The 13,930-nt window shown below is 37.7% G+C and overlaps 1 protein-coding gene across 5 annotated transcripts in view; it reads right to left on the reverse strand.

Moving 5' to 3' along the window:
- The window catches only part of SMAD2 (SMAD family member 2), a 100,254-nt gene that overhangs the window by 60,125 nt on the left and 26,199 nt on the right, over positions 1 to 13,930 (reverse strand). For all 5 annotated transcript variants that reach the window (XM_027118453.1, XM_027118449.1, XM_027118451.1 and 2 more), the window contains one exon: positions 12,628 to 12,916. In XM_027118453.1, coding sequence (XP_026974254.1) covers positions 12,628 to 12,863 — 236 coding nt within the window. In that variant the 5' untranslated portion in view covers positions 12,864 to 12,916. The remainder of the gene's footprint in view (positions 1 to 12,627; positions 12,917 to 13,930) is intronic.

The raw sequence follows: 13,930 nt of genomic DNA on the forward strand, positions 1-13,930 counted from the left end.
CTGCACTGGCTAGGTCCTCTATTAAAATAATGAATTGAAGAAGGCACAAGAATGGACATCCTTGTCCTACTTTTGATCTTAGGGAAAAGATATTATTTTGTGAGTAAGTATATTCTTAAGCCGTCAGTTTTTCTTAAATGTCCTTTATCAAACTGAGGAAACGTCTTTACATTTCTCATTAGCTGGGAGTGTTTGTCATGAATGGATGAATTTTTGTTAAATGCTTCTAACCAAGTAAAGTGATCAACACTGTTTTTCTCCTTTGTTAGTGCTGTGCATTACACTGATTAATTTTTGAATATTATAAACTAACCTTGCATTGTTGAGCTAAATCTCACTCAATCATAATGTCCTCTTTGTATACTGCTGGAGTATATGTTTTGTTAACAACTTTTTAAACCTATGTTCATGACAAGTATCAATCTCTAAATTTTCTCCTTTTGGTGCCATCTTTGTCAGGTTTTGTTATCAGGGTTATATTGACCTCATAAAATAACTCTGTTTTTCTGAGTTTCTATGCGATTGATGTTGTTTCTTGCTCAAATGCTTGAATTTACCAGTAAAACCAACTGGACCTGGAGTTTTTTTTGTGGGAAAGATTTTGATTATGAATTCAATTTCTTTAATTGATTATAGGGCTATCCAAATCTTCCACTTCCTCTTGCACCAGCCAGGGTAACATGTTTTTAAAGAAATTTGACTATTACAAATTGTTGACATAAAGTTGTTTAAAATATATCCATAGTATGCTTCTAATGTCTGTAGGATCTAGCATGATAATATCTCTTTCATTTCATACATAGCTAATTTATGGTTATGGGCGCTCTCTTTTTTTTCTCCATCAGCATTATAGGAGTTTATTCAATTTTATTGATCTTTCTAAATAATCAGCTTTTGGATTTATCATCTCTGTTGTCTCTTTTCTAATCATTGATTTTCTGCTCTTATTTTTATTATTTCTTCCTTCTACTTACTTTCCATTTTCTTTGACCTTTTTCATAGTTCCCTAGGTGACGTCTTAGATAACTTTTCTGTTCTAGTATAATTATTTAAAGCTATAAATTTCCCTTTAAGCACTGCTTTAGCTGCATCCCACTTATTTGATATGGTATAACTTGATTATCATTTAGTTTGATATATATTCTGATTTTGCTCATGGTTCTCTTCTAAATGACCCATGGGTCAAAGAATTATGATAACTTCCATTTTTAATATGTCTTGCTGGTATTAATTTCTAATTTTGTTCTACTGTTGGCAGAGAACATACTCTGTTGATTTCAATCTTTTAAAATTTATTGAGATTTGTGCCCTGCAAATAGTCTTTCCTGGTGATGTTACCAAGAGTACTTGAAAAGACTGTTATTATACTGATTTTAGATTTAGGTCTTCTATGCCTTTACTTACTTTTTTGGTCTAATTGAACTCTCCAACTATTACCACAATTTTTTGTCATTTTGACCCATTAATTCTATCCAGTTTCACTCATGTATTCTGAAGCTTTTTTTATTAAGTAGATACACATTTATGGTTATGGCTCCTCAGAGATATCATTTTATAATCTTCTGACCCTCTCGCTTCTGCAAAAGGTCACCTGTCCTTCACATCATCGTTCCCAGGTATATAACATGTCATTGCTCACGGCTGCTTTCAAGACTTTCTCTTTCATGTGTTTGACTATGATGCACCTAGGTGTGGTTTACTTTTCAATTATCCTTATTGAGTTTAATGAGGAATCTAACTCCATTCTTGATATGTGACTGCTAAGAGTTTCGAGTCCCATCATGTCCTCATCCCCTCTGCCTCAAATCTGAGCAAGCTGATAAGGAAGCCTTTGGGGCTGGTGAGAATTTTAAACCAGGCAAGTCTGGGCACACACAGGAGTGCAGGAATTATCACCCCAGCCCCATGTCTCCTGTCACTCCTTTCTCAAGTAATTTTTGGACCAGTTTGGGAGCCTGCCCTGCTTTCCCCAGAAAGCCTTATCATATGAACAATAATCTTTTTCATGCCCTTTCATTACATGTTTGGCTTCATCAGTCTCACATCAAAATCAAACTTGGGGAGGGATCCACCCCACATATAGTTCACACTGATTAAGCACTTACTATATTTCAAGCATAGCACTAAGTCCTTACACATACTGAATTACTTAATCTTCCAATAACCCACAATTTAGGCAGTTACCCCATTTGACAAATGAGATAATAGAAGCACAGAGATGAAGTGACATGTCTAAGGTCATACAGCTAGCAAGTGGCGGGGATAGAGGCTGCATTCTTAATTACCAACACTATTCTGTCTCTTATATAGTTTACTAAAAATAAAAACATAGCAAGACAAAATTAAAACAATAACTTTGGTATAGAATTTCTGATAAGTAAAGCACTATAGAATGTGCTTAATTATAAAAACTAGAGATTTCACTGTAAGAGTTATAATTTCTCAGGAAAAAAAAAACGCTTTGGACAAGGAAATTAGTAGAGCTACTCCCAAATTAAAATACGGAGAGACACTAAAATTTCCATAGAGTCCAATAAGATAAAACTGATACTCTTCTTCTTTGGTTTGGAACAGCTCTTTTTAGAAGCAGAAGAAAGGACCAAGTGGTGATTGAAAAATTTTTTACCTTTCCCTTTAAAGTTATGTTGAAAACACACTTTGAGATCTTGCTAGATGTTTCTACTGCCTTTGAAAAATAACAAAATATCTCCCACACAACTAAAATAGTCCCTATCATTGAAAAGATTTAAATATCAATTCTAAAAATAGTTGCTCAAAATATTTCAAGTCCTGGGCTTCCCTGGTGGCGCAGTGGTTGAGAGTCCGCCTGCCGATGCAGGGGACACGGGTTCGTGCCCCGGTCCGGGAAGATCCCAAATGCCGCGGAGCTGCTAGGCCCGTGAGCCATGGCTGCTGAGCCTGCGCGTCCAGAACCTGTGCTCCGCAACGGGAGAGGCCACAACAGTGAGAGGCCCCGGAACAAAAAAAAAAAAAAAAAAAAAAATGCTACATACTTCATGCAGATGTATGTAACATTCCTCCATTCTCCCCATATAGTCTACCTGTCCCCAGCACCACTAAATTTGGATTCCCAAGTTTTCAAAAGGAGAATACAGACAGCTTATTTAAAAAGCTGGATTTGTTGAGTCTTCCCATATCATTACCCTCAAGCAAGCTCCTGTCAAACTGTTTTCCTCCTTTCTGCGTAAAATTTCAGAAAGATCCCATGGCTGTTCTAGTCACACCCAAATAGATTATATATATATAACACAATAAACGTCTTTGCAGAAATTAAAATTTTACTACCCTGATCTAAATCAAAACTTTATTCTCTCATTCAATTTTGCTAATTTCACCTCTTCCAGGACTCTCTAGCTGTTACCTCTAAGGGCCCTGTAGGTTCTGGAACATCACGAAGAGGGGGTTTTAGGGGACGAGGGAACAGACTTATAAGGTCAGAAGCCCAAATGCAGCCTCTTCCCTGTAGTTAGTTCCTGTTGCAGGAATTTCTCTGGCTGTTTGGCTTGGGTCACTCTGACTTTCCAAGTTGAGCCTCTTGATCTGTTCAAGACAAGTCAACTTCAACTACCTTAGTAAAGTCCACCTGGCCCATGGGAAAATTCTTGCACCTTTGATGCACTGCACTCTGAACGTGCAGACCATTCCAACAGTGCCCTGCCTTCATTCTACTGATGCAGGAGCAGCTCCAGCTGCTCTCTCACTTTTTAGCCTTTTTCAGATGACAGTCAGGTACCAGTCTATTTATCTCCCAAACCTCATGTCAAACTGAGAAGTTCCCTGAAGCCCCTCAATTTGGATAAAGAAAGGGGAAATGCCACAGCATACCCTACTCGCTCCCAAGTTTTCACATGGGATCCCTTCCACAAACTCTTATATTTTATTTACATGGCTCAGAGGTCAGTGATGGGTTAACTGTAGCAAATACTTGTCTCAGCTAATCCTTTCTGCAAGTCCTGCATGAATGGTATAGCACCTCAATTCTCAGTGTAGGTTACTTGCAATCAGTTGTTCTCCAATTTCGGGTCTCTGAATAAATACCAGAAGAGTCCCACTTTCAAAAGCTGTTACAATTTTGCTTCCACGTAAGACATAAGCAGGTCATAGCAGGCTAATGTTCCCTATTGCAACAACTAGGGGGAAAAAAGTAACAAAAAATACTTATTCAAAGACAACGGAGAGCTATTAAAGTAATGAGATCCAAATGAACAAAGACTGCGAGAAGCGAGAACACTTTCTGGTGAACTGATGACTGTCTGTCATTTCCTTCCCTGGGGTCACCTGCAGATTCTAGGTACACGCTGAGCATCAGGCTCGGTCTGGGAAGAAAAACTCAACTGAAGAAAATAACACAGTCAAACATTTGACAATCACAAGATTCTCCTTCCTCAAAGACATCTGCCTGATTTTAAAAATGCAAGCAGCAGGAGGCCCAAGAGCCAAACTCAAGCTATGGAAGAAGAGTAGAAGTGAATCTCCCACAGTGTTTGAGGGAGTGGAGGACAGAGACCTGCCAGGCTTTTAAGCAAAATCCCAGGAGAATCTTATTTGCAGAAAAGGTACGTGCCAGTGTAGACTAAATCAAATTAAAATGGCAACCAAGCCTCAACCCTGCTCAACCCCTGAGAAGATTAAGGTGATCAGCCTATCTACCTGACAGGGGAAAGCATCATTTGCAGCATCTATAATTCTCTTGTATGCAATATATGGCGTACAATCAAAATTACACAGCACATGAAGAGGCAGGAAAATGTGATGATAATCAAAAGAATGAACGGACAATAACAGAAGCAGACCTAAAGATGATCCAGATATTAGAGATGACAGGGACTATAAAATAACTACTATAAATATATTAAAGAAAATTCAGAAAATAGAAAAAACAGGTGAAGAATAGAGATTCAGAATCTATAATATCAAAGGAACATACTAAAAATGAAAAATATAGTATTTTAAATTAAGAACTTATTGGATATGTTTAACAGAAGACTGAACATAGCAGAAAACAGGAGCAGTAAACTCAAACTTAGGTCAATAGAAAACATCCGAACTGAAAGAGGAAAAACAAAAAGAATGTAAAGATCAGAGTATAAGAGACATGTGGGACACAGTCATTTCAGTCCAATTACCAGGTAAGATTTAACACAAGATTGAAGAATATCCTAAACTGGTGTTTTACTACTATTTTTCATCTTCACAGTCTATGTGTGGTACTGTCAATTTCAGGTCCCTTAGATCAGTGGTCCCCAACCTTTTTGGCACCAGGGACCACTTTGTGGAAGACAGTTTTCCTACAGACCGGGGTAGGGGGGTGGGGGAGGTGTTTTCAGGATGATTCAAGCACACTACGTTTATTGTGCACTTTATTTCTATTATTGTTACACTGTAATATAAAATGAAATAATTATACAACTCACCATAATGCAGAATCAGTGTGAGCCCTGAGCTTGTTTTCACTTGACACTGATAGGGTTTTGATATGAATCTGCAAGCAGTTGATTTATTATGGTCTCTGTGCAGTCAAACCTCTCTGCTAATGATAATCTGTATTTGCAGCCGCTCCCCAGCACCGCCTCAGCCCCACCTCAGATCATCAGGCATTAGATTCTCCTAAGGAGCATGCAACCTAGATACCTTACAGGCGCAGTTCACAGTAGGGTTCACACTCCTATGAGAATCTAATGCTGCCGCTGATCTGACAGGAGGCGGAGCTCAGGCGGTAACGCGAGCAACGGGGAGCAGCTGTAAATACAGATGAAGCTTCGCTCACTCACCCACCGCTCACCTCCTGCTGTGCGGCCGCGTTCCTAACAGGCCATGGACCAGTACCAGTCCGTGGCCTGGGGGTTGGGGACCCCTGCCTTAGATGGTAGTGGTACATTTACTTGTATTACCAGCGGGGACGACATAGGCCTGGAAACACTCTACTACAAGACAGGCAGGAGAAGGAGCAAACAATATAGTTAAATGTTGTCCCCAATAATAATGATCTTCCTAGAATGTGGTTAGTCACATAGTCTGGGCAAACTGAAATGGTTCCAGATAAGACTGGAAAGAGACCAAAGATGCTGAGAAAATAAAAGATGGTTATAATTTTTTAAATGCTTATTATTTTAGCTAGGTTGATTCTAAGTTGAGAAATGAATTCTTTAAAGCCAATACGTTATGTGAATGGGACAAGAAAAGTGGGGATGACGCTTGTTGCATCGAGCGTTAAATTTAAAATTATATATTAATTAACCTGGGTAATAATCCTATAATTTTATAAAGGAACCTAGGTCCTAGGGCAGTTGGATGTTTTCCCTGATAAGGTAAATGATAAAAATGCCCTACCGAAGAATATATTATATACACAAAAGGGCTCTGAGCACCAGGGTCCTAGAGCATGAGCTCCCTCAAAAAAAAGAACTGTAAATGTAGGCACCACATAAAGGTTAAGGGTCTTAGCAAAGTGTCCTTCAAATTGTGTTTCACAGGACCATAGTGAAGTGCTCATTACAAGCGCCTTCACAACTTATACACAGAACATATAGAAAGAAAATGACAAGTTGGATGCTGAGGCTGGTAATCTCAAAGTTCTAGTTTGCATTTATAAAATGTTTCATTGCTTTGATGAACTGATTTTATAAATAAATGTTATACTAAATTATGATAGCTGTCTGGCAGAAATGTTTACTAAGCAAAGATAGACAATACAATTTAATGTGAGTTCTTTTAGAAAACCTGGAAGGAAAATGAAGACATGGAATATCTGTGAAAATTTCAAACAAATCATATTCATGGCTGTAGTGCTTTATAGCTTACAAACTAAACTTAACATTATTTCAAAGGACTCAAAAATAGTACTGTGAAAGAACTCAGATAGTACCACCCGTTTCACAGATGAAGAAACAGTCAAAAGTATAATCACATGCCTCAGGATTCACATTCATCAGTACTGAAGAAGCTGACTCAAAAACAAGTCATCAAACTTCAGAGTTCTTTCTGTCATAGTATTCCATATATATTATCTCATACACACACACACCCCCACACACAGTCTATTTCTATGTGTGAACGAGGGAGAGAGAATTATTCTCTTCTGAAATAATAAAAAAACACTAATTTAAGAAGAACTGAAGGATACTACAGTTTGGTTTTAAAAGACTTCTCTCTAATTCTTCCTGAGTTATCCAGAGAAGTAAAAGGGGTAGTAATACAAAATCAAAAGTAAAAGTTGACCATCTGCATAAAGTTTATTTCAATTACTCTGATATTTAAAAATTTAGAAGATGGAAAACAAAATCCAAATGTTAGCAACAGTATTAACAAGAAACATATCCTGTAAGGATATATAAGACACTAGTAATACAACTAGGTGAGGTGACAACAGGAGTGGGAGGGACACATTTTTCCACTGTATAATCTGTGTTTGAATTTGGAATCATGTACACATACTACTTTGTTTTAAGAAACATACTTTTTGAAGGAAAAAATATAAAGACATTTATTAGAATGTTAAGAAAATGAAAATATAACTGCCCTTTAACAGAAAAATTGACTTAATTTAAAGGGTAAAAAAGCAAAGCCAAGAATAGTCTAAGTATTGCCCAAAAGTTCTTTTTAAACATTTAATTGGGCTTCCCTGCTGGTGCAGTGGTTAAGAATCTGCCTGCCAATGCTAGGGACACAGGTTCAAGCCCTGGTCCGGGAAGATCCCACATGCCACAGAGCAACTAAGCCCGTGAACCACAACAACTGAAGCCCGCATGCCTAGAGCCCGTGCTCCGCAACAAGAGAAGCCACCGCAATGAGAAGCCCACACACCGCGCCGAAGAGCAGCCCCGGCTCGCCACAACTTGAGAAAGCCCGCGCACGGCAACAAAGACCCAACACAGTCAAAAAATAAATAAAAATAAATTTTAAAAAATTATTAAAAAAAAATAAAGTAAAACAAACCATAAAAAAAAATTTGATTATGCTGACTGCAAAAGTAAAACATACTTTCATAGATAAATATTACGGAAAAATTACAGGACATTTCTTTTTTTAGGTAATCCATAAATAATCACTATTAACAATTTGATGTATTTCTCTCTAAAGTTTCAAGATTAAGTGTTAACATTTTTGGAAGTATTGCTTTATCAAGTTAAGAAAATTCCTATTCCTAATTTGTTAACATGAATACTGAATTTTATAGAAAGCTCTTTCTAGATCCACCAAGATCAGAGTGTTCATAAATATGAATAGAGTATCTTACATTAATGGATTTCCTGTAGGTGAATCATACTAGCATTCCTGCAATAAACCTTACCTAGTCATGATTTTGTGGTTTTATTTTTATAATTCAAGCTTTTTCATTTATAATTTTTGCATTTGTTTTTATGAGTAAGATTGATATAAACTTTACTTTTACTATTCATTTTCAATTCTGGTATAAAATGAGTTGGGTTAAGTTTCCTTTATTATTACAGTTAAGGAAACTGTGGGTTAGGATTGGGTTTCTCTAATTCTTTGCTATTATAAACAATGCTGAAATGAACACCAGAAATCTTGGACCATACTCCTGATTATTTCCTTAAGATGAAAGATCAAAATGTAATTATGTGGTCAAAGTACCACCTTAGGAAAGCCCTTATAATTTATGTTTATGAAAATAAATTCTTCATTTATGTACAATGGATATTATCAAATTGGCATTTCAGACCTCACAGCCACTTGTTTTAAACTTTACAAGCTCTCCATCCCCACTGCTGTTTGGATTTTGCTTTACTGTAGATTAAATGCACTGAAAGTCACTTTTTTTTCTTCTGACTGATTCATTACCTAAACATCAATTGCCATTCTGATTTTATGACTGAGTTGTCCTCCATTTGTTAGTCTCAAAAAATTGAGATGGAAAAGCTTCATGAAACTTTATACTATTCAGCTCATTGTAGCTTAATAGGTTAAGATCTACCCATGAATCACTTTGTGTCACCACATAAAACAGTAGGAAGGAAGCAGTGACACATATGGGTAGTAGCTTCTATCCCTTCAGAGACAAAGCAATGAAGGCAGAGTTAATTATGTGAGGGGGATGGGAGGGATATAAAGTCAGGACTATGTTTCTAGCCGCAATTTAGTCCCACTCTAACATTAGAAGATGGGGGTTGGAGGAAAGGAAACTGTTAAGAAGAGTCAATGAAGCAGGGATTTTTAAACAGAAAACATTTGTCATTTTAAAAAATTAAGTAATTTATGTTTCATGTTCATTAATACGTGATGAGTACATCAATACGTTAAGGTATTTTATTGACAACTTATTTGCAATTTTAAGTTAATAAGCTTACAGTAAATCCACCATGAATTACATTTTAAATAATTTTGCTTAAGCTAGGGTTTGGATTCCTCTATAATGGACCCTTTCCACACCCATTCCCCACCTTTTACAGTCTATATAATTAAGAGTTGACTGAATGTTTAAATACATTTAGTAGTTAAGAGGTGACTAATAATCTGACACAATATAACTGTTCTATTATTAAAAACAAACTTTATAAAATATATGGCTCCAGAATATAGTGCAAGAAACTTAAGGTTTTTGATAAACAGCCAATATTAACAAATCTACATTTCTTGAAATATTAAAAAAAAAAAAAGACCACCAAATTAGACAAGCAAGTTTCTAAGCTTCAAGGAACTTTTAAAGAGTGAAAAACAAGATACTGGACAAGCACCACTTCACTTTCATTACTCAGGTAAAAGTGCGGGGAAAAAAATCTTTAAATGATGAAAAAGCCCTAGGATATGAAAAAAAAATCTCTAAAAACTAGACTGTAAAATGAACACTGGAAAATAAGGAAAAGAAATTCGACTAAAGGGACTTCTACAGTTTAAACAGAAGGCCTATACATTTCCATCATGAGGCTGCTTCCTACTGTATCTCCTTAAGAGACAGGACTGCATGACTCTCCTCTCAGTTCTGTTCTGCCAACAACCTCACCGCACTGGCACCGAAGCCCTAGATGAAGCTGTGCAAAAGCATGGCCCCCCGTCTTCCTGGATCACACAGCTCCCTTGGATGAGTTAGACAACATACTAACAGTCTCCCTGCCTCCACTCCTGACAGTCTCACAACCATTTTCCTCACTTCTTTACCTAAGACTCTTTGACAACTCCCCCATCACTCAATCACACTCATGTTCAGTGTGAACCCCCCAGCGCGCAGGATGTGGTGCTTCCTCCCTACCACACAGCCTCTGAGTCCTGCCATATCCCACCTCCCACCTGGCACTCCCAGGACCCCCATCACCAGTCCTCTCAACACCCCAGGGCCACTCTGGATGAATGGAGCTTATCCTGACTAAACTCCTCCTTTACCTCCACCCAACTCAGGCACCAATCTTTCTCCCGGAGGAAACCTTCCACAAGCCGCAGAGCAGGGAAGGGTCCCCACTTTGCAAACAGCTCCCTAAGCATCCATCTTTCAGAACACCTCCTGCACATTATGAAATTATCTTTCTTATTTTTTAAAGTTTACCTCCCTTACTAGGAAGTAAGCAACTCAAGAGCAAAGACTGTATGTTTATAAATGTTTACTAAACTGAAACACCAGGCACTATACAATAAAAAGTGAACACAAAAAACCTGACTTATTAACCAATTCATTAGCAAGTCCTGTCAGTTCAACTTCCAACCAAATCCATCCACTTCTGGTGGCAGCACAGCCTCCATGCCAGCCCAACCTCTGGCATCTCTGTTTTGGACTGCTTCAATAGCCTCCTCATTTCCCCGCTTGCAGACCACTATACCACACCAGTCTACTACACACACACATGCACACACACACCACTACACCACTACCCACCCCCAGCTCCAACCACGTGTGTCCGGCAGCCAGAATGATCTTTGTAAAAATATAAATGTAAAAAATTCTTTAAAAACGGATTAAGGGTTTCCCTGGTGGCGCAGTGGTTGAGAGTCCGCCTGCCGATGCAGGGGACACGGGTTCGTGCCCCGATCCGGGAAGATCCCACATGCCGCAGAGCGGCTGGGCCCGTGAGCCATGGCCACTGAGCCTGCAAGTCCAGAGCCTGTGCTCCGCAATGGGACAGGCCACAAGAGTAAGAGGCCCACATACCGAGGAAAAGAAAAAAGGATTAAAATCTGAAAATCCACTTAAAAATCTTTATTTGCTTTCTATTACATTGACACTAAAATTCAAACTGCCCTACGATGCCCTCTATGATCTGACCCTTTCCAAGTTTTGTACTCATTTTGTATCACGCCATCTCTACTGCGATACAGTAAGTCCTCCAATACAATAAGCTATATCCTGACTTGGCATCTTTACACTCACTCCTTCCTCTGCCTAGAAGACCTCCCTCAGCTAGCTGCTACTTCTCAAAGCTCAGATTAAGTGTCACAATCCAATCCAAAGCAGTTTTACCCCTCAGTCGTTGTTTTCTTTGTACTCATTACCATCTCCAATTAGATTAATCTGTCCACTTGTTTACTGTGTACATCTATCCCTGAGGAGGGCAGGAACTTTGAGTTTTGTTCATACTGTATCTATCCCATGTGCCTAAAACCAGTGCCTTGTACACAGCAGGCATTCATAAACATTTCTAAAACGAAAGAATATACCAGGAAAAGTGACTCTTATTTAAGAAATACATGAAACGAGTGAGGTAAAAGAAATGGATAATTAACCTACCAAACAAGGGAGGAAACATTCTACTCCTAGTATTTGCAAGCAGACAGGCTGGTGTTATTAGGATCTATTATCAACAAGCATCCAGAGTGTATTTCCCAAAACTCATTAGAAACGTGTCAAGTAGAATGGTTTTACGTGCCATATGCTAGCCTATGTGTATGACACTGAAAACAATCATTTTTAGAAAATGCTATAAACTGACACTCCCGCAAACCCTGTAATATGCACAACTATAGTAGTACACATTAAAACACTTAAAAACCACTTGCTACTTTATGTTAAAGAACAGTATTTCTGACAGTGGTACTGATCTGTAAATGATTAAATTTACACTAATAAAACTTCAACCTCTTAAGTAACAGGTCCTTCTCATACAAGAGGTAGGTCTTCAAGACAGGTTCTGACCACCTATGACACCTAGGAAGCTGTCTCACATACTGTTCTTTGTTAGAAGTAGTGCTGCAACTCAAGCAAAAACAATACAAAATTCATCACAATGTTAGCAGCCTCTGTTCACTCCTTACTGAAGTTTTGACCAAGGGAGGCGAAAACTGTCAGTCACTACTGCACTGGTGATAGAAAAATCTTTGAATCTTTATTCAAATGTCATTCAATCACAGAAATTAGGATAACATACAATGAAGCATTTAGGCAATGAAGGTAAATGAAGACAGTGAAGATAAAAATACAATCTAAGTATTTTATTTTGCTTGATTAAACCTTCTCACTGTTCGAGAAAATGCTTTGTAAAATAAACAAGTCTTAACGAGTTAAACAAAATTAATACGACAGGTTAAAAATAGCTGTCATATTTTAATAATCACTATTGACAGGTCACTTGAAAGTAACAAAATTTCAATAACTTCCCTTCAGATTCCTTTAAGCAATTTTCAACAGTATGGCCATCAAATTTCTGATCTAACAACACTTACCTTGGTATGGTAACACATTTAGTATTACAATTTTGAGTGGTGATGGCTTTCTCAAGCTCATCTAATCGTCCTGTTTTCTTTAGCTTCTTCACCAAACTTTTAACTGCTTTCTCACACCACTTTTCTTCCTGTCCATTCTGCTCTCCACCACCTGCTCCTCCAGATCCACCCGCTGATTTCTTCCATCCCAGCAGTCTCTTCACAACTGGTGGAGTGAATGGCAAGATGGACGACATGTTCTTACCAAAGGCAGCGATCCACTCTAAGAAAATATCCTCCTTAATCTAACCTAGAAAAGATATGGAAAGGATAATTTAGAAGCTAACTTTACAATCAACTACTAGTTTCAACATAGTATCAAAAGCAAATTACAGAATACAATAGAAATTCAAATTATTTCTTTCACAACAGACATTCAGAAGTTATCTTTTTCACCCCTGAAAATGACTTTAATAATTTAAATGAATTGTGGAAACAAATCCTTCTAAAAACAAGACAGTGTTATAAGTGGACAAATATAATAATTTTGCAAGTAAAATCTTTTATCTTTATCAACACTGGACAAGTTTATCACTACCCATACTACTTTATTTTTAACTTAGTATCAATAAAATATCTTCACCAAAAGAAAGTTTTCCTCACTTTTTAGAATTTCAATCTATTCTCAAAACACGTAACAAAAATATTTTTAAAAATTTACAAGCTCAATATCCCCAAAGTTTTAAAGTTTCATAACCAAGTATCATAAAGTAAAATGTAAAGTTATAACAAGGGAAAAGGCATGAAGTGTGAAGTAAACAAGAAGAATAAAGACATAGGGACTTCCCCAGTGGCGCAGTGGTTAAGAATCCGCCTGCAAATGCAGGGGACACGGGTTCGAGCCCTGGTCTGGGAAGATCCCACATGCCGTGGAGCAACTAAACCCATGCGCCACAACTACTGAAGCTTGTGCACCTAGAGCCCGTGCTCCGCAACAAGAGAAGCCACCGTACTGAGAAGCCTGTACACCGCAACGAAGAGTAGCCCCCGCTCACCACCACTACAGAAAGCCCGTGCGCAGCAACGAAGACCCAAAGCAGCCAAAGAAAAAAACAAAGAGTTAAAAAATATAAAAATAAAGAAATAAAGGTAAAGAGAGTCTGTGATAAAAAGATTTGGTTCACTTTTACCACCCCTTGAGAAGATTTTTAATTAAGCCTCTTTTAAAAAATATTTTCATTTATATCTAAGTAACAACATGCATAGTGAGTAAAGTCAAATATAGCTCCTCTTCTCACACCAAGAGAACCTTTTAACTTTTATT

The sequence above is a fragment of the Aethalodelphis obliquidens genome, unplaced genomic scaffold (genome assembly GCF_003676395.1).
Source record: "Aethalodelphis obliquidens isolate GAN/ISIS:26980383/991018 unplaced genomic scaffold, ASM367639v1 scaffold19, whole genome shotgun sequence".
Classification (NCBI taxonomy): Eukaryota; Metazoa; Chordata; class Mammalia; order Artiodactyla; family Delphinidae; genus Aethalodelphis; species Aethalodelphis obliquidens.